Source organism: Adelges cooleyi, unplaced genomic scaffold (genome assembly GCF_023614345.1).
Source record: "Adelges cooleyi isolate 19-005CV unplaced genomic scaffold, UGA_ACOO_1.1 ACOO_flye_CR_arks_rails_tigmint_CR_PRNA_2, whole genome shotgun sequence".
NCBI classification, from domain to species: domain Eukaryota; kingdom Metazoa; phylum Arthropoda; class Insecta; order Hemiptera; family Adelgidae; genus Adelges; species Adelges cooleyi.
This window is the reverse complement of record NW_026095860.1, coordinates 1,712,460-1,734,672: the sequence shown is the minus strand read 5'-3', so window position 1 is coordinate 1,734,672 and position 22,213 is coordinate 1,712,460. Positions and strand designations below refer to the sequence as shown.

Here is a 22,213-nt window from a genome sequence, read left to right as displayed (position 1 = left end):
TGCTTCAAATTTAAAACCAATTAAAAAATATAAACTTACACATACCTTCATAATAATTTCTCTTTAAAACCGCATCAGTCCTTTTATTATGAACGGTTATTATAATATTTTAACGATAGTAACAATATTATCTCCTATTGTTCATGTGTAAATTATGGAATTAAAAAATTATATAAAAACTAAATAATAATAATCGTCAAAATAATAATCAAATACAAAACGTAAAGTAATGTTAGTGATCAGTTGAACGGCAGTAAACATTGAAAAACTATGAAGTATACACGTATATCATGAGTACGAATTAAATCATAAGTAAAAAAAAAAAAAAGAAAAACAACACAAAGTTGTAACTTAAAGTATTTTAAATCTGTTAGTCACGAGAGGTATATGAGGCTTTAGTCGTGTGCTTTTGCTTTATGTTTATTGAGATAAATTTGGCGACCATACGATTTGTCACAGACTGAGCATTTATATCGTACCCTATCAACATGTATGCGTTCATGAGTTTTGAGGTTAGATATTTGACCAAATCTTTTTTCGCAGACATCGCATTTATAGGGTTTCTCGCCGGTGTGTATCCTTTCATGTTTTTTAAGTGAATCCTGTAGACTGAATGTTTTTTCACAGACATCGCATCTAAAGGGTTTCTCGCCAGTGTGTATCCTTTCATGTCTTTTGAGGTTAGATATTACACCAAATCTTTTTTCGCAGACATCACATTTAAAGGGTTTCTCCCCGGTGTGTATGTTTTCATGTGGTTTGAGATATGATTGGTGTCTGAATGTTTTTTCACAGACATAGCATCTAAAGGGTTTCTCGCCAGTGTGTATCCTTTCATGAGTTTTGAGGTGTGATTGTCTACCAAATGTTTTTTCACAGATATTGCATCTAAAGGGTTTCTCTCCGGCATGTACTACCCTTTCGTGTCTGTTCAAGGAAGACTGATCACCAAATGTTTTTTTACAGACATTGCATCTAACAAGCTTCTCTCCGGTATGTACCCTTCCGTGTTTTTTCAAGGAAGACTGATCACCAAATGTTTTTTCACAGACATAACATCTAACAAGTTTCTCTCCGGTATGTACCCTTGCATGTCTTTTGTGGTTTGCCCGATAAGCAAATGTTTTTCCACAGACATTGCATTTAAATGGCTTTTCACCGGTATGTATGCGTTCATGAGTCTTGAGGGAAGATTGTCCACTGAATGTTTTTTCACAGACATTGCATCTAAAGGGTTTCTCGCCAGTGTGTATCCTTTCATGAGTTTTGAGGGATGACTGATGACCAAATGTTTTTTTACAGACATAACATCTAAAAAGTTTCTCTCCGGTATGTACCCTTTCATGTCTTTTGAGGTTTGCCTGATAAGCAAATGTTTTTCCACAGACATCGCATTTAAATGGTTTTTCACCGGTATGTATACGTGCATGGTTCTTGAGAATAAATTGTAGCCTGAAGGATTTTTCACACACATCGCATTTATAGGGTTTCTCGCCGGTATGAACGCGCCAATGTGTTTTTAGGCGTGATTTCGATGAAAACCCCCTTAAACATATACCACAATTAAATGTGCGATTTTTTTTTTGAGTATCCATGTTGCTTTTTCTGTTTCGATTGATAACTTTATTTTTTCGAGGCACTTTCTTTGCCTTGGAAGTATTGGAATGCGATTCCGTAATATGCCGGATTATATTACTTTTGGTTGCAAACCTCTTTTGACATTTATTGCAGTCGAACTGACGCATTTTTTCTATATTTTTTTCTGAAGTTTGTGTTTTAGTTTCAATAATGTTGGTGTTTGTATTTTTTGTGGTATCGGTTGCTTTACACGAAAAATGATTACTGCAACACGTATATAACAAAATATGTTAATTTAAGATCAATATTTTGTAATTTACACAGAAAATATTAATTTTACTGATGTACAATGTGTACAATGCATCACACACGCATAATTTTAATAATTTACTTTAATTGATTTTAGATGAAATATAGTTATCTACCATTTAAATCAATTTATATTTGATTAAATTGCCTAAATTTATTAAACAAAATAAAAATATGCTAGAACCGTACGTTACTTAAGGAGAACATGTTTCAAAACATTAATAACAAACGCCCGAATGTCATAAATCATAATACTTGGAACCTAAAAGTTTTATGCAACCTTTAGTTTATTTTCACATATTAATGATTACCTAATGACTGGGTTCTTTTAATTATAGTCTATAATGATGTATTGTGGGAATATTTTCAAAAGGAAAATAAATATATTTTCTATTATAACTAAAAACATAACTTTGCAAAAACTGGGAATTTATCGTCTAAAAACTACAATATATAACACTAGTGCTATAATTTTTGATAAATAAAGCCATAAAAGCTAATTAGTGTGATAGACTAGCACTATAATGTGGTTAAAAATAGACATTATTGTGGTACCTAATTGGACAAAAAGACATTGTATCAAATGGCAATATTTGAATTCCTGAAGATTTACTTTAATTAATTTTAGATAAAATATAGTTATCTACTATTTAAATCAATTTTTATTTGATTAAATTGCATACATTTTTTAAACAAAATAAAAATAAGCTAGAACCATACATTACTATAGTATTTAAAATTAACTAGAACGAATAACACTTTTTTTTGTTATATATAAAATTACCTAACCCAAAATTAATTCTTTTAATTTAATTTACAATAATAATAATAGGCCCAATTTTGTCTTTTGTCCGGGGCTTCAAAAATTCTAAATCAGGCTCTGGACAAAACCCGAACTATTATGTTACTTTATATTCATGATTTCATTTAAAAATAGACCAATAAATTGGTTTGTTGTGTATGCATAGAATACAAAAGGTATATTAGCTAAAAGGAGAATAAAATGATAAGCGCGTGTCTTCTTATTGTTAGTTTGTTTATAGAGATTTTAAATTTTGGATTTCTTTATAATTCACAATAAAACCATACAAATGTAACAGGTCGATAACAAGTTTGAAATAAACTCTAATGTTTAATATAATAAAAAAACCTAATGATTTATTATAGTTTGGATTAAGTTACACAAGGAAATTTCATATTTCTCTTTACCACTTATACCTAACGTCAAAATAATTGTTCAAACAATATTATCAACACCATTATTATACAACATTATTTTTAAAATAAATTAAGAAATCATTAATTATATATTTTTTTAAATATCACAAAATAATAAGAAACGTTATATCATGGCTAATGACCTAGATGTCAAAGATTTATCATTTTATGAATAAAAAAAAAAAGTTAGATTAGTAAGATTCTATTTCATTCAAATTTTCTGTTTAGCATAAAATACATTTTTAATGATTAAAAATATGTATTTTTATAAAAATAAAACAATCCCCAAGGCTTTATATATTATTTATTTATATAACTGTTAAAATACAGATTTTACAATAACACTTGTTCACATTTTTTGTCTGTTTTATAAAAAAAAAAGTATGAATGTTTTATATATAGCACGGTAAGTCTTGTGCGAACGTACACTAACATTAAACATTAGTTGTATTTCTGTGTCAAAAGTGCAGAGAGGATTACATAGGACGACTTAATTACTCAATTTTAACTATTTTATTTAGTAACAGTTATAGTAATAATAATGATATAATAAAAAATAATTTAGTTTACATTATTTAAAATACAAAAACCAACAAAATTTTGAGTGGTATATTTTATTTTTTTTAAACATTTAAAATTAAATTTTAGTTTACTTTAAATTAGATGAATAACACAAAACTACAAGTATGACTTGTAGGTAAGAAGCTAACACGGTAAAGATTAAAGCTAGACGATAGACCAATTTGCCGACTAGAAAAATTTAAAGTAGCGTTTATCTCGTACTACTCGACTCAACTCGGAGTAAATAACATGCAATAAACAAACTTCTATAGATTATGATTCTATTTATTCACGAGCAGTATTCTAAGTCAACGGCAGACAGAAAACCTGGCAATAATGTAAACAAATTAGAAATACAAAACAGTAGGTACTCACACAACGTAAGACCGTAAACCGCTGTTTAATAGAACGACTTATTCATTTCAACAATGAATTACAGGCAAGACAAAACTCAATAACGAAACACGACGCAAAACGTTAGGTATTAATAACAGATATTGACCAAGTTATTATGATTAAAGATTTTCACGAATCGGACGCGTAGCAACAATAATGTAAACAAATTGTTCCTACGGCGCTAAATCTAATTAAACTAGTAATAATTCACAGAAATTCAGAGTGTATAAAAAAGAAATCTCAATTATTAAAAACAACAAAACTTGTGTTTAATGTAGGTTTTTAACGCAAACTGCAGGAAAACTAACGACTAGATTAATTTAAAGTGGCATTGTTCTCGTATCACTCGTCTTAACTCCGAGTAAATAGTAAGTAATAAACAAACGTCTATAGATTAAGATTCTAATTATTCACGAGCAGTATTCTAAGTCAATAAATTAAAGACAGAAAACATGGCAATAATGTATATAAATTAGAAGTACAAAACAGTAGGTACTCACACAACGTAAGACCGTAAACTGCTGTCCAAGGCTTCTACTAAAAACTTATAATAAATGATACACAGGCAAGACAAAACTCAATTGTAACGAAATGACGAAACACGACGCAATACGTTAGTTATTAATATAATTCAACCAAGTTATTATGATTGAAATACAGATATTTACTCGAATCGGACCCGTGGCAACAATAATGATAACAAATTGTTTCTATGGCGGTAAATCGAATATTTAACTAGTTATAATTCACAGAAATTCAGAGTGTACAAAAAAAAATCTCACTTATTAACAACAAATTAAATAATAATTCAATATTTACTGTAGATTTTTTAACGCAAACTACAGCACCGAGTAAACATTGTTAGACAGATTTATGATAGTGTGCGTGTGATAACGAGTGATCGCCACAGGTGTGTTTGTTCCAAAAATTTAAAGATTTCTTTCCGTCGTCTAAATAGAATCTATAAAACTAGTATTATTTTAAAAAGGTAATATTCGCAGTAAATACTTACAACAATATAATTACTGGCTTCTATTTTTAACCATTTTATTTAATTAATATTTAGAATTTAGATTTTGTTTGCAATAAAAAAATTAATGAAGCCTCTCAGTCGTATAATATAATTTTATACGACAAAAAAGCAAGTAAAAAAGGCTCTTAAATGTATCATTTCTTAGTAAAATGCCAAACGTGAAGTTACATATTATACGCCGTAAAAAAAAAAATTAACAGCCTATAACTTCTTAGGACTTGAATTAATAATAAAAAGATGTTATACGTAGCTCCAAAATACGAAATTTGAAGTTCTTACAGCTCATAATAAAAATAAGTCTCCATTACCAGACTTTTACCAGATGTTCTACGTTACATTATGTACATATTAGTACATTTTCAGAATTTCTAGTTCAATCCCGAACAAGTAAGAGGCTCTTAAATACAGCACTTTTTAGTAAAAGGCCTTTAGATGTATTATATAAGTATACTTGTAGCATATATCAGCTGTGGTGTCATTTTGCGCGTTTAGAATCTTTAATTAGATTTTTTTTTTTTTTTTAATTTTTAATTACATCTAAAACAAACCTATCTAAAACCGTATGAATGAAAAACGACAAAATCTTACGTGAAATTATAAGCAATGCCAATGAAACCGTACGTCGAAAATTCAAACGTTGTATGTTTCTCGATGAAGTGTATACGAATAAATTAACCGAAAATAAAAAACAATCGCATGTAAATAGAAGAAAAAAAAACTCACTTCAGCAAATAATATGAAAGGCGTAGTGAAAGACCTGGTGGATGTATGCTTCGCAACTGGCGACTGACACGGTAGGTACCTCATGTCCTTATCCTCGTGCCTAATGCTACCAGTAACCAGCCACTTGTTGCCGGCCCCTAGGACAACTGCTGCAGTGGTGGGGTACTACAATTCAATAAAAAAAATACGAAATACTGGACCCAAATAAACGGTTCACGGGTATAATACCTTGTAGAGAGACCTTAAGCCAGTACAGGTAGGGTGTAAACGTTTGGAAAGCGACTGTGGCGGCTGTCGTTCGAGGTCAATTCCTTCCACACTCGCCGGATATGTTATTTGCTATTTTATAAACCATATTTGTAGAATTCCTGTCACCATTATTTATATTACATTAGGCACCCGCTTTGTTGTTGCGGGATTTCTGTAGCCAATGTAAATTACCTTTATACATTATTGTAGGATCTCTGACGCCAGCACCAAACGCCCATTGTAGGATTTCAGGCACCGCGCCTCTCGTGTTTTTGTCAATTTAACTTTATTTGACTATATTTTCATAATAAATACTAGAGAAATCCGTATAGGGGGTGTGTGAAACCGCTGATATACACCACACACACACACACGGGACAGGTAACAAGATCCCTTGTGGAGCCTATTTTTTTTTTTTTTTAACAACATGCGCTTAATCTAGACAAATACTATGGATAATCTCCAATATTTTTTGTAGTTCGACTGCTAATAATAAGACATGCCTAAACTATGTAACACATATCCCTGAATTAACCTGAAAATATTATAAGTACTTTTTTTCTGATGTACATGAAGGCCGGCAAACGGAAGGCCCGGGACCGAGTGTCGATCCGGCGAAGGAATATTTATATCTTAAAAATATCAAGTTCGTTAAAATATAATAAAATACTCCTGCCGTAATCAGATCCATTTTTAAAGACCGGCATTGTACTCCGGATAATTATATAGATTTGTTTTTATTAGAATATTTATCGCTCACCAAGACAATATTTATTTGTAATAAACGAATTTTCTCAACATTTGAAAAATTATAAAGAATAATATTTAAAGCATTTTTTTTAGTAATTTTTTATTTTGTTTGTAACACTATGAATTTTTAAAGAGTTTAAGGAATCCATATAAAAAGACATTATTTAAAAATTTAATCCAAGCATAAAGGGGACGGAGAGGTCACAGGTCTACAGGAATTATTATAAATAAAGTGATAAAATTTAATAAAATATCTATGTTTGTGATTGTGTTAGAATATATAGGCCCCACGCTTGAAAAATTAATATTTGATATAATAATAACAAAAAAAAAAAAAAATAGGGGTTTAAGAAAACCAGTACGTGATAAAAACACTTTTAAATAAACGCTTTGATGCGAATCGGTGGATAGTAAATCCAAACCAGTACAGTCCAACAAGTATAAACAGAAAATGAAAATATTTTCTGAAAAAGTGTCCACATCAATTGATGTTAATCAAGGACAACCTTTGGTTAAATCAAAAAACAGTCATTGCATTCCGTCAGACAACGAACAAATGTATAGGTAATATCGAAGTAGTATAAATGTATAGCCATTAACTGTAAAGCAGTCAAATTGAATACACATTGTTCACTGATCATTTGGTAATTAAATTAAACTATTATCGTTATACGTTATCACACATAAAAAAAAAAATCTTACCTTTATCATATCATTATTGTTCTAATAAATATATTTAAGATATAATAACAAATTGAGACTTTTGTCGACGTATACAATTTACTTGTAGGTAAGTGATATTTGCACAAATGTTATTTACTATAAAATGATGAAAAATATAACTTTCTTTTGTATCTTCTAGTTAATTTATAATTAAAACTGAATAATTAGAGGTACTACACAGCAGAAGCTAACCAAGGGATTTCCCTCCACCTGTTCCAACATATTTGCAACCACTAACGTTACACAAATAAAATTTAGTTTGCAATTGAAATTAAAGGCCAAAAAAATAAATAATTTTAAAACTAATTTTTACTCACAGCATTTAATTAATAAATAGTAAAATTATAAGTGAACACAATATAATATGATTTCAGAGTAACAACATTAAAAGCAAAATAGTAACAAAAACGTTTGATGTCTCTTCTGCCCTGGCAACCAGATGCCATGTTTTCTTTGTGTAATATATTTACAATGAATTTCTACCAAAGTATAACCAAATACAAATATATCATCAACAAAAAAATGTGTAAATCATTTTAAGACTAAATTGAATTCACAATATGTTATTATTAAAAAAAATAGTATTATAATTGAATACCATAGGATTTAAGAGTAATATTATTGAATGGAAATATATAACCTAATATTAACCATGAACCACCGATCCTGTCAACCAATTGCCATTGCATTTTTCCTCTGTCATATTTTTCACAATGAAGTTCTCCATTAATATTCCCAAACACGAATAAGTCGTTTTTCATGAAAACAACAACTGCATTTTATAATATTAATGAGTAAAAAAAATGTATTATATACTTGATTAAATATATACAGACTTGAGCAATATCCACTATAATTCATGTTCATTTTAGGCATTTCATCCCATTTGAAATTTTGTAAATCGAATTTAAAAATTCGTTGAGGTGCAGCACCACCACCAATGAGATAAACGACGTTGTCTCTTCTTGACACACCCATGTCAAAATTACATATCGGCATAGGATCGAGTTTTTCCCAATGTTTCATTTCAAAATCATAACACTCTACAGTGTCAAGATATATAATATTCTCACAACCACCAAACTGCACAAACCAATAAAACTTGATTAAAATACTTACAAACTATAATAGCTTGTTTAATTAATACTTTACTGTTTTTCTGTAATACAAATTAACAAAAATAAGTAGAAACTTGTTTCCTACTTAGGCATGGTATTTATGGCTAAATTGTGGTTACTTACAACATATAATTTATTTTTAAATATTGTAGCACTGCACTGGATTCGAGCAGTGGGCATCGGTTCAGTAATTTCGGTCCATACTTTTGAGTTTGTATTATAGTATTCTACAGAATTCAATAAGCGGTTAGATGAGATATCTTGGCCTCCAACCTAAATAAAAAAAAATTAAAATAAATTTCTTGTTAACAATGTGTACTTGTTATGTTAACTACAATCAAATTAATACTTACGACATATATGTACTGCTTGTATGTACAAACAGCAAAACTTGTTCGTGGTTGTTTCAATGTCCTTGTAGAAACCCATTGTTTTGATTTTGACTTAAGATCAAGCTCGTCAACAAGGTTGACATAACCGCGACCCTTAATATCACCACCAATGGCAAGTATTATCCCGTTATCGGAGACTACCACCGTTGAGAAAAAGCGGCGAGGAAAAAAAAATTTTTGTTTGCTTGGTTTCCATTTTAATTGATAATAGTTTCTTATATCCATATAATACACATAGTAACAAAACAGGTCAGGATCACCAGCAATTCCAAAAATAATCTGAATACACATATATACAAATGTCAGGTGATACAACCTAGTACAATTACTGTGTACCTATAACATGTAAAAATCTAGTTGAAAAATATTAAATGTACATACATTTGACGAATCAATTTGACTACATCTTCCAAGAGTATATGATGGTTTTGAGCTGTTGTAAGTAATCATGTTATGTAACATGCTTGTCTTAACTAAACAATCGTAACAATAATAATATTTATTAAAAGATACATTATTATTATATTTCACCTATTGCGGCGCTACTGTATGTATAATAAATGGCAACAATTTAGATAGGATGCAGTCTCGATTAGAATATTAACAATATATACTCACCGTCATTATTATTTACCACTAATGGTTCGTTATAAATCCTTTGTAGTCCTTCTTTTGAAATTAAAGGCAAACGTAAATATTTCATAAGAATCGGTAACAAATCATTACGTTCATCTTCGTTATAGCGTATCCAACCAATGATAAAATCAAATATCTAAAATAAACTCATAAATTATTATTAAATAATTGTAATACAACCAAAGATTAAAAAAGTAATTTTTTATTTCTTTTTAAATTACAATAATTATACCTTTTCCTCGGAATCAATTGCTAAATCATCACGTGCAATAAACTCGACAACATCATACAACTCATAGCCATAAAGTGTTTCTAATGCTTGATCCGAATTCACAATTGTACTAAAAAACTCTTTGTTTTATTATTTGATTATTTAAAGAAATATTGCGATCATTTGTCGCATTAGATTACTCACGTGAAATGGGTTAAAACATATGACCAACAAAAATTGTAAATCTTTTTGTCTGGTATTACTTTTGAAGTTTTCATAAAACTCAAACAGTTTGTAGGATTTATATTTTCTTTAATATAATCAAAACATAACTCTTCTGTATATTTTAGACGATACATATCAGCAGCCATCAAAAGTTTCTAAAAAAATTAATAACAAGTAATTAAAAATAGAGTAATATTTATTAAACTGTATATCCTATTGCATCTACCTCACAATTTTTTTCTTTAATATCCAATTTACAAGTATATGCATATTTGACAAATAATTCTAAAATTTCAGAATCTATTTCTTTTATATGAATCTCTTTTTCGTTTCTTTCTCTCAAATAATCACTGAACATTCTATAAAATACATGACTCGCAGAGGCCAATATATTTCTGTGTGCTTCTATTTTTAAGCCTTCATCGGTAACCAAGATTATATCACAAAATTCTTTGTTCCTAGACAAAATGTTTCCGTATAAATGTATATATTTTCATTAGTTAGTTATAAATGGGTATAAGATTCAATTATCAAAAACATTTCCTGAAAAGCAATATAAAAATATGCAATACAAATAATGGAATAAAAACCTTATTTTTTTAAAGAATTGCCTAAAATATTTTATTGTTAATTAAAATAATTAAATAAATATTATATGTTAAGAGAGGAGTAAAAACAAAAAAACAAAATATGTAAAAAAACTGAGATGAAATTGTATAAAAACATTATGAAAAAAAAAATTAAATTTCTTATCAAACCCTATGATATATTGAGTGCTTCACGAAAAATTGATCACACATTATATATTAAAGTAATAAGTGCATGCCTACACACCAGAGCACATTAAAAATACAAAACATTAATCGGTATTAAATATTAATTTTACAAAACTTATCAATTAATGACTTACTCATAGAATTCATACATTTTTTCGAAGTGTTCTTGCATAATAACTTCCATAATAGTTTTGCTTGTATTACAGTATAGATTATAAATGTACCTTTTATGTGTCTGAAATTGTAAAATTAGTTTATCTAAAATTAAGATAAAATACAATTCATTTTCTATTAAAAAGGCAAGGTAAAATAAAAAATTTACAATCAAACACAACAAATCCCCCATTTTAATAAAACCAAATCTCAAATGGCTCACAAGTAAAAAAAACGTCTTGTTTGAAATTAAAAATCATGAAATAGGTTGATGAAATTGTTTGGCATGGTCGTTTAATGGTCACAATGGTTAATATATAATATGCCTGAAACAAACTTTTAGAAAATCTAAGGTCATAAAAAATATAATTTAAATATTAAAACCCGATGAGTTGAGTTTTAGTTTAACAGTTTAACCCGATTTCAGTTGTAGTTCTAAGTACACTACTTGTATATAACTATTTGTTTTCCAGTATGAAAACAGCAGTGTTTTCAGAATCATCTCCTGGGACTAAAAATACTAGTCCAAACAAATTCTTAACCTATTATTAACTATGGTTTTTATCTAATAATCTACAGCTAAACAAAATTGTTGAATTGCTTAAATCATTAGGGTTTATAAGACTGTAAATTATTTTGAAATATAATAAAGTTTTCCTCATTCACAGATTAGTTATTTTAATGAGCCCTAAAGTAAGTATTAGAACTTATTAGATTAGTATGACAGTTAAAGTGCTATAAGAACCAGTGGATTTTATTTATTTACTATATTTTGACTTAAGATCAAGCTCGTCAACAACATTGACATAATTGCCAGAACTATTATTACCACCAATGGCAAGTATTTGCCAAAAGCAAAATTGTACTAATCCCTAAAAAAGGAAATTCCACAGAATGCAAAAATTACAGAACAATAAGTCTATTAACACATGCGTTCAAGATACTTTTTATCATCATAAAAAATAAGATAAGGAAGAAAACCGAAGAAGAGCTCGATGAAGATCAATTCGGGTTTAGACAGGGAATTGGCACAAGAGAAGCAATTTTAGCTTTAAGGGTACTCTCGGAAAGAAGACTAAATGTAAATAGAAATACATTTATAACTTTTATTGATTGAGAAAAAGCCTTTGACACAGTTAACTGGGCTTTATTGATGAGCTCTATAAAAAAAACACGAATAGATTGGAGGGACAGACGAGTAATAATGTTACTAGAAATGTTCTATATACAAGAAACAAGAGACCTTAATAGAGGTAGGAGAACATAGTACTAAAGTAAAAATTAGAAGAGGGGTAAGACAAGGTTGTTCCTTATCTCCTTATCTGTTCAATTTATTTGCAGAAGAAATCATAGACAAGTATAAGAGAAACTCTAAAGGAATAAGCATAAATGGGGAAAAGATCCACTGTATACGATTTGCAGATGATATTGCTTTAGTGTCTGAATTGGAAAAAGACATGCAAAAATATCTAACCACCCTCACTAAGATATTGCAGGAATATCAAATGAAAATAAATGCAAATGAAACAAAAACAACGGTGGTGACTAAAGCAAAAGAAATTCCTTTAGTGAATTTGGAAATAAATAATAACTTAATAGAACAAGTCCAATAATTCAAGTACCTAGGAAGTACGATTACAAGCGATGGTAGATGCTCAATAGAAATTAGACAAAGAATAGCTATGGCAAAGAGAGCATTTATGCAAAAACGGCAGCTACTTACAAACGAAAAACTTAATATAAAGATGAGAAAATTGTTTATCAAATGCTATGTATGGAGCGTATTATTATATGGCTGTGAAACACGGACCATCAATGGACGAGACAAGAAGAAGTTGGAAGCCATGGAAATGTGGACATGGAGAAGATTGCTGAAAGTCAGCTGGACAGAAACGAAAAGTAACGTAGATGTATTAAACCAAGTAGGGGAAAAACGACATCTGTTGAATACCATAAAAGAAAAAAGTGGAAAAACGTTCGGTCACCTACTTAGACATAATTCGTTTATGAGAAATATATTTGAAGGACGAATAAATGGACACAAAGGTAGAGGCAGACCGAGGAAGGCATACATAGGAGAAATGATAAGATAAGCTGACTGTAGTCGATACATGGACATGGAAAGACTGGCTTTTAACAAAGAAGAATGGAGAACCAGATTTGCAACGACAAGGCCTTTACTAAAGAAGAAGAAGGCAACTATTATCCCGTTTTCGGCGACTACCATCGTTGTGAAATGGCGGCGAGGAAAAAAAAATTAAATGTTTGCTTGATTTCCATTTCAAGTGATTATCGTTTCTGATATCCATATAATTTACATAGTAACATAACCTGTATGAATCACCAGCAATTCCAAAAATACTCTGAATACACATATATACAAATGTCAGGTGATACAACCTAGTACAATTACTGTGTACCTATAACATGTAAAAATCTAGTTTAAAAATATTAAATGTACATACATTTGACGAATCAGTTTGAGTACATCTTCCAAGAGTATGTGATGGTTTTGAGCTGTTGTAAGTAGTAATCATGTTATGTAACATGCTTGTCTTAACTAAACAATCGTAACAATAATAATATTTATTAAAAGATACATTATTATTATATTTCACCTATTGCGGCGCTACTGTGTGTATAATAAATGGCAACAATTTAGATAGGATGCAGTCTCGATTAGAATATTAACAATATATACTCACCGTCATTATTATTTACCACTAATGGTTCGTTATAAATCCTTTGTAGTCCTTTTTTTGAAATTAAAGGCAAACGTAAATATTTCATAAGAATCGGTAACAAATCATTACGTTCATCTTCGTTATAGCGTATCCAACCAATGATAAAATCAAATATCTAAAATAAACTCATAAATTATTATTAAATAATTGTAATACAACCAAAGATTAAAAAAGTAATTTTTTATTTCTTTTTAAATTACAATAATTATACCTTTTCCTCAGAATCAATTGCTAAATCATCACGTGCAATAAACTCGACAACATCATCCAACTCATAGTCATAAAGTGTTTCTAATGCTTGATCCGAATTCACAATTGTACTAAAAAACTCTTTGTTTTATTATTTGATTGTTTAAAAATATTGCAATCATATGTCTCATTAGATTACTCACGTGAAATGGGTTAAAACATATGACCAACAAAAATTGTAAATCTTTTTGTCTGATATTACTTTTGAAGTTTTCATAAAACTCAAACAGTTTGTAGGGTTTATATTTTCTTTAATATAATCAAAACATAACTCTTCTATATATTTTAGACGATACATATCAGCAGCCATCAACAGTTTCTAAAAAAATTAATAACAAGTAATTAAAAATAGAGTAATATTTATTAAATTGTATATCCTATTGCATCTACCTCGCAATTTTTTTCTTTAACATCCAATTTACAAGTATATGCATATTTGACAAATAATTCTAAAACTTCAGAATCTATTTCTTTTATATGAATCTCTTTTTCGTTTCTTTCTTTAAAATAATCACTGAACATTCTATAAAATACATGACTCGCAGAGGCCAATATATTTCTGTGTGCTTCTATTTTTAAGCCTTCATCGGTAACCAAGACTATATCACAAAATTCTTTGTTCCTAGACAAAATGTTTCCGTATTAATGTATTTATTTTCATTAGTTAGATATAATTGGGTATAAGATTCAATTATCAAAAACATTTCCTGAAAAGCAATATAAAAATATGCAATACAAATAATGGAATAAAAACCTTATTTTTTTAATGAATTGCCTAAAATATTTTATTGTTAATTAAAATAATTAAATAAATATTAATTTAAGTTCATATCCGTTTCGGATATTGGAAACTATATTAAATATTGCTTTTCTTTCTAACGATGAACGAAATAGTTCAATTGTTGTTGTACTAAACCAGTCCCGAAGTTTTTTTTAACCAAGATATCCTTCGTCTACCCACACTTCTCCTGCATATTTCAAACATCTTTTTTCAAATAAAGTTCATTTTTAATTATCGTTTCACCTAATGTAATAATGGTAAAAGTATTTTTCTCAAAAGTTAAAATTTTTTTTTATATATGTAAATTTAAATTACTGGTAACTTTAAAAATAGTAATCCAAAACTGGTTATCGACCAGCCAAAAACTGTAGTCCATTGTTCTCAATTTAAAAAGTTAATGATACGTATGCATTACCATTTCAGTTTCAAAATTCGCTATCGTGTTAAGAGAGAAGTAAAAACAAAAAAACAAAATATGTAAAAAAACTGAGATGAAATTGTATAAAAACATTATGAAAAAAAAAATTAAATTTCTTATCAAACCCTATGAGATATTGAGTGCTTCACGAAAAATTGATCACACTTTATATATTAAAGTAATAAGTGCATGCCGACACACCAGAGCACATTAAAAATACAAAACATTAATCGGTATTAAGTATTAATTTTACAAAACTTATCAATTAATGACTTACTCATAGAATTCATACATTTTTTCGAAGTGTTCTTGCACAATAACTTCCATAATGGTTTTGCTTGTATTACAGTATAGATTATAAATGTACCTTTTATGTGTCTGAAATTGTAAAATTGGTTTATCTAAAATTAAGATAAAATACAATTTATTTTCTATTAAAAAGGCAAGGTAAAATAAAAAATTTACAATCAAACACAACAAATCCCCAATATTAATAAAACCAAATCTCAAATGGCTCACAAGTAAAAAAAAACATCATGTTTGAAATTAAAAATCATGAAATAGGTTGATGAAATTGTTTGGCATGGTCGTTTAATGGTCACAATGGTTAATATATAGTATGCCTGAAACAAACTTTTAGAAAATCTAAGGTCATGAAAAATATAATTTAAATATTAAAACCCAATGAGTTAAGGTTTAAGTTTTAGTTCTAAGTACACTAATTGTATATAACTGTTTATTTTCAAGTATGAAATTGTTAATACGTAATTGTAGTGTTTTCAGAATCATCTCCTGGGTCTTAAAATACTAATCCAAACAAATTCTTAACCTATTATTAACTATGGTTTCTATCTAATAATCTACAACTAAACAAAATTGTTTAATTGCTTATATCATTTGGGCTTATAAAATTGTAAATTAGTTTTAAATATAATAAAGTTTTCCTCATTCACAGATTAGCTATTTTAAAGAGCCGTAAGGTAAGTATTAGAACTTATTAGATTAGTATGACAGTCAAAATGGTTGACCCTAGAAGCTATTACAAGCAATTCAGTGAAATTTGCAATCGTCCGTTATGTAAAATTAAAAAAAAAAAAAACCAACACATGAATCTAGCATTTTGACATTGTTTTATTTTGTTATTGTTACTTAATCATTCAGTAAATTACTCGGTATTAAAAAAATAATTCTATATTTTCAAAAAAAAAAAAACCAATTAGGTGTAACGCAACAATAGAAATTGTTTTAATTGGATAATGAAAAAAAAAAGAAAATGAATATACTGTATATATGTTGTGTTTAAATCAAAACATTTATAATTTATGAAAATATTTTAAACTCCATTGTTTATATTTCAAACTATAATAATTGTGCCACCACATCTAATTTGTCTATTTTCTAGTAATCTTAAAAATCCAACCACGTAATTTACCAAACGATAGCTATCTTACACAATTCATAATATTACAAATGAAACAAAAACTAGGATTATTATAATAACAATTTTAAGTTACATAATGTTCCAAATGAGTAAAATGTAAAGTGTTCTTCAACTATTTTATATTTATTTTAACGTTATTTTTGAATGGTATTTTTTTTATAAGCTGTTTTTTTTTTTAAATTTAAAACAACATTTTAATTTACTGAAATTAGATAAGTAACACAAAACTATAAGTATGACTTGTACGTAAGAAGTTAAGACGATAAAGATTAATGCTAGACGATAACCCATTTGACCGAATAGATTAATTTATGGGGGCCTTGATTCTGTGTCATTCAACCGAACTCCGAGTAAATAATAAGTAATAAACAAACACATATAGCTTATGATTCTATTTTTTCACAAGCAGTGTTCTAAGTTAATGGAAGACAGAAAACACGGCAATAATGTAAATAAATTGGAAATACAAAACGGTAGGTATACTCACACGACGTAGAACCGTAAACCGCTGTCCAGGGCTGCTAATAAAACCTTATTAAAATTAACTAACAGGCAAGACTAAATTCAATTGTAACGCAAATTGAAACAAAATAGTTTTAGCTGAATCCTAGATCTACCTTAGGTCTAATTTCCAGACCCTAAGCTCTGAAAATTCAACTGAAAAACCGAAGTGAAGAAAAAAGGTTCCATTCCTTCTAGGAAAAATGGTTTATGATATATTTTTTTGTTTTACAATTATTGCTCAAAAGTTATGGGTGTTTTTCTCGATTTTCACCAGAAGGGGTGGAATTTTTAAACTTTTGGGCCAATAATGTCGCTTTCAGTTACGATTTCTGGTCCATAGAGTTGGTACACTAAAAAACCGACGTCAAGCGGCTTAGATGACATCATGGGTGGAAAAAACAAAACAACATCCATACTGTAAAAACGATACGTTTTCAGCTACGCATCGAAGCCAAGGTAATTAATTCATCGATAAACTATATGGTCTACAATTTTTTTAATACTTGTTAATGCTACATAGTAGGTTGTATTATGTTTAAAAATTACCTGGAAACTGACAACAGGTGTTTGTTTGTTCGGAAATTTCTTTGCCAATTCCCAGCCCGACGTTCCTCCGGCTGCAACTGCTCAAAAGTCACTTGAGCCTCAGCGATTCAAATTGTATAGGGTGTACGGATCGAATTTAAGAGTAGCGTACTACCCTAACAAGTGCAAACTGCACAATGCGTTCGCCGCCACCGATGGTCTGGCTGGCCTAATGCACATTAATCAATAGTCCATCCGGTAGGTGTGCAATGGTGGGAGGGGGGGGGCAAAGGGGTGCAATGCAATGCTAATACTGTGATGCGCTTTGTCGCCTTTGCAAAGTTCACCTGGACCGGTAGCTGGGACTTTCCGGCCGTCGCAATACACATTGATCGATAATCCGCCCGGGCAGGCCTGAAGGGATGCGTTTGTAAACTGTGCAACGATGCAATAGCTGTGAAACTGCAGTCGGTACACCTTTTGTTGCGTTCAAAATTGAGACATTTTTTTGTACACTCGAAATTTGTTGTGCATTATTACTAGTTAATATAGATTTAGCGCCGTAGAAACAATTTGTTTTCAGTATTGTTGCCGCGGATCCGATTCGTGAAAATCTCTGGCTTTTAGTCATAACAACTGTGGTCGAATTCTGCGATAAATACCTAACGTATTGGCGTCGCGTTTCGTTATTGACATTTTTATTTCTTTGCTATGGCACACACACACACACACGGAAAACCGACACCGACACCGGTTGTTATAACGAAAAATAACAGCTGATTTATCTAATAAGAGCGATAAGGGATAGGGGGTGAGAGATGATGGTTGGGGTTGGGGTGGGGTAGGTGGGTGGGAGCATATATGTTGTATTCACAACGTTCAAAATATAAATGAATAATAACATCAACAATCACTTAAGGGGCCAAATTCTCTGTGAATTGTTTTGGGCCAGATATTATGAAAACACTAAAATATTAGCCAGAAATTTGATATATTTACTAGCCACCTTAGATACATAAAAATGTATCCCGCGGTGTTGCGGACTCGTACGCAATCTGTTAAAATATAATATGTAATACCTATATGAAAACCTTTAATAGAGCCTTTGTAATAGCTATAGTCATACTTCTTGTTTATTGTAGGAAATGCAAAAAAAAAAATGGAAAAATTACACTTTGACCGTAGTACATTTCTAGGTTAACATATTGTGTGAGTGAATCAACAGTCAATAACTATTTGAAAATATTTGTTGAGTTGAATTAACTCATATAGACCTGTTACCTCCCCGTCTCAATATTCTCTGTCACCACCATGCCCCGACCTCAATTTTTTTGGCTTTTTATTTTTAGTTATATTTTAAATAAAATTGTAAATCGCATAATTTATTGATGAATTACCTTGGCTTCGATGCGTAGCTGAAAACGTATCGTTTTTACAGTATGGATGTTGTTTTGTTTTTTCCACCCATGATGTCATGTAAGTCGCATGACGTCGGTTTTTTAGTGTACCAACTCTATAGACCAGAAATCGTAACTGAAAGGGACATTATTGGCCCAAAATTTAAAAAATTCCACCCCTTCTAGTGAAAATCGAGAAAAACACCCATAACTTTTGATCAATAATTGTAAACCAAAAAATATATCATAAACCATTTTTCCTAGAAGGAATGATATACTTTCAAAATAATTATTGATTAATTTTTAAAAATGTTTTGTTGTAGTGCAAATGGGAATACTAATGAAGCGAATAAAATAAAGAATGGTTGTTCTGTCAAGTTATAGGCGGAAACAGATAAAAAAAATGAAAGAGCACCGAAGAATAACAATGAAGATATAGGAGAACGGCGGTCAATCCAATGTAGTTTATGTCATACAACGTTTATCACTAAAAAACAAATAACTTTACATATCATAAAATCTCACAAAAAGTCAACTAACAAACGCTCTCCCCAAAAATTTATCATTTTTAATCGCAATATGTATACTGAGGGATTAATCAAAAATATAAGCCGACCCTGCAAATGCCATGTGTGCTTTAAGTCATTTACTAAAAAACACCATCTGGCATATCACGAACGCGTGCACACCGGCGAAAAGCCCCATGAATGTGCGGTGTGTTTTACTTTAGTCATTCGCTCAAAACTCTGACCTCACAAAACATAAACGCATGCGCACTGGTGAAAAGCCCTACAAATGTACTGCGTGTTTTAAGTCATTCGCTCGAAAAGACCCACTCGCTGTTCACCAGCGCGTGCACACCGGGGAAAAGCGCTACAAGTGCACTGTGTGTTTGAAGTCATTCGGTTATTGTTTTAGGTGTGTCGTAAAACTTTATTTGAAAAAAAAAACCATTTTTCAGGCTAGTCTGCAACAACGAAAGAGCATTATCATGTCTTGTCAAGCTAGTATCAAAGGTGGCTAGTATATTAAAACATATCAAGTTTCTGGCTTATATTTTAGGGTTTTCATAAAATCTGGCCTAAAACAATTGGTAGGGAATATGACCTGTTAAATGATTGAATTTATTTTTCAGTTTTAGTTTGGTCGTTGACCAAACATATATACGTACTACTCTAGCCATCATTACTCAAGAGCCTATGGAATCGAAATTAAACATCCCCCCCCTCCCATCTTCATCATTTGGGGTTTTATCGATTCCGCCGGCTATCGACTCTGCCAGATATTTGTATATCATGTCCAATAAACTCGACAACATCATCAAACTCAAAGTCATAAAGTGTTCCTAATGCTTTATCCGATTGCACAATTATACTAAAAAATCTCTTTGTTTTATTATTTGATTATTTTAAAAAATGTTGCGATCAAATGTCGCAACCGACTACTCACGTGAAATGGGTTAAAAAATATGACCAACAAAAACTGTAAATCTTTTCGTTTGATATTAATTTGGAAGTTTTCACAAAACTCACACAGTTTGTAGGATTTATGTTTTCTTTAATATATTCAAAACATAACTCTTCTATATATTTTAGACGATACATATCAGCAGCCATCAACAGTTTCTAAAAAAATTAATGGCAAGTAATTAAAAATTGTGTAATATTTATTAAATTGTATATCCTACCTAACAATTGTTTGTTTTGATATCTGATTTACAAGTATATGCAAATTTGACAACTAATTCTAAAATGTCAGAATCTATTTCTTTTATAAGAATCTCTTTATTGTTTCTTTCTAGAAACTGTCCACTGAACATTGTATAAAATACATGACTCGCAGAGGCCAATATATTACTGTGTGCTTCAATTTTTAAGCCTTCATCTGTAACTAAGGTTACATCACAAAATTCTTTTTCCCTAGAAAGAAGTATTCGTATTAGTGTATTTATTTGCAATAGTATCTATAAATGACTATAAGATTAATATTTTAATAAAACGTTTTCTGAAAAGTAATGTCAAAATATGCAATAAGTATACTCATAAATGTGGAAGAAAAACCTTTTTTTTTTAGAAAATTATCTTAAAATACTGCAAAAATACGTTATTGATAATTAAAAAGATTATTTAAATATGGATAATAATGTTTAAAAACCTTTTTTTTCTTGTTTTTTCGTAGTATAAACTAAAAAAAATGAATTAGATAAAGTTCATGAAATAGCCAAAATATAAGTTTTGATACTTGGATTATGTAAAAACATGATATACCATTTTTAAATGAAAAATTTGAATTATAAGATTGTGTGATACACCCCAGAACTCCGCTATATTATTTAAAAGAGCACAATAAAAGTAAAAACATTTATCGGTAGTAAATAATACTTGTACAAAAACTTATCAATGACTTACTCATAGAATTGATAAATTTTTTCAAGGTGTTCTTGCATAATAACTTCCATAATTGTTTAGCTTGTATTACAGTATATGTTATAGATGTACCTTTTATGTGTCTGAAATTGTAAAATTAGTTTATCTAAAATTAAGATAAAATACAATTTATTTTCTATTAAAAAGGCAAGGTAAAATAAAAAATTTACAATCAAACACAACAAATCCCCAATATTATTGGGGACTTAACAACTATTTGTAAAGTCAGCTTTTCTAAAATTGTTTCTATGACGCTAAATTTAATTGAACCAGTTATAATTCATAGAATGCAGGGACTACAAAAATAAAAGTCTCAACTATTAACAACAATAAAAATTGTATATTTTGTTAATAATTTTGATTTGAATGCAAATTGCACGACAACGATGGAATTTCAAGACAGATTTGTGATAGTGTGTGTGTTTGTGTGATAACGAGTGATTGCAACAGGTGGAGGTACACCGCAGCGTGGGGGTAAATTGTCGCGCGTTTTTTAAGGCAAACAGATGAAATTCCCAACTCCGGTAGGACATTTTTCGCGATGTGTTCAAACTATAGTGTATAACAATAATATTAAGTAGGAACTAAGTCCTAAAGTAATGAGTAAATTTAGTGTGTACCTAATATTTTTTAACACATATGTGATAGTCACCACTAATTAATTTTTTTTTTCCGGA

At 29.7% G+C, this 22,213-nt stretch overlaps 2 protein-coding genes across 2 annotated transcripts; both read right to left on the bottom strand.

The window, feature by feature from the left end:
• Nucleotides 1-227: 227 nt before the first annotated feature.
• On the bottom strand, nucleotides 228-5,876 carry LOC126833439 (zinc finger protein 160-like). The gene is made up of 2 exons (XM_050564772.1): nucleotides 5,819-5,876; nucleotides 228-1,842 (listed from the first exon to the last, which is right to left on the bottom strand). The coding sequence occupies exon 2, from the start codon at nucleotides 1,743-1,745 to the stop codon at nucleotides 396-398; it is 1,350 nt and encodes a 449-aa protein (XP_050420729.1). The 5' UTR covers nucleotides 1,746-1,842; nucleotides 5,819-5,876; the 3' UTR covers nucleotides 228-395.
• A 1,727-nt stretch (nucleotides 5,877-7,603) lies between these two features.
• LOC126833778 (kelch-like protein 2) lies at nucleotides 7,604-21,718 on the bottom strand. Its single transcript, XM_050565306.1, has 17 exons — nucleotides 21,707-21,718; nucleotides 15,521-15,621; nucleotides 14,435-14,666; nucleotides 14,188-14,363; nucleotides 14,007-14,115; nucleotides 13,757-13,910; nucleotides 13,517-13,611; nucleotides 11,033-11,133; nucleotides 10,349-10,580; nucleotides 10,102-10,277; nucleotides 9,919-10,027; nucleotides 9,669-9,822; nucleotides 9,432-9,523; nucleotides 9,012-9,329; nucleotides 8,782-8,931; nucleotides 8,377-8,623; nucleotides 7,604-8,312 (listed from the first exon to the last, which is right to left on the bottom strand). The coding sequence occupies exons 2-17, from the start codon at nucleotides 15,568-15,570 to the stop codon at nucleotides 8,125-8,127; spliced, it is 2,583 nt and encodes an 860-aa protein (XP_050421263.1). The 5' UTR covers nucleotides 15,571-15,621; nucleotides 21,707-21,718; the 3' UTR covers nucleotides 7,604-8,124.
• Between the last annotated feature and the right edge of the window lie 495 nt (nucleotides 21,719-22,213).

Excerpts from the sequence above, each read along its gene's own strand:
- LOC126833439 (XM_050564772.1), bottom strand. The coding sequence starts at position 1,745 with ATGCGTCAGTTCGACTGCAATAAATGTCAAAAGAGGTTTGCAACCAAA.
- LOC126833778 (XM_050565306.1), bottom strand. The coding sequence starts at position 15,570 with ATGGAAGTTATTGTGCAAGAACACTTCGAAAAAATGTATGAATTCTAT. Across the intron at positions 13,911-14,006 it reads CAATTGATTCTGAGGAAAAG|ATATTTGATTTTATCATTGG; the intron begins GTATAATTATTG and ends AGTTTATTTTAG. Across the intron at positions 9,524-9,668 it reads AGTGGTAAATAATAATGACG|TTAAGACAAGCATGTTACAT; the intron begins GTGAGTATATAT and ends ACGATTGTTTAG.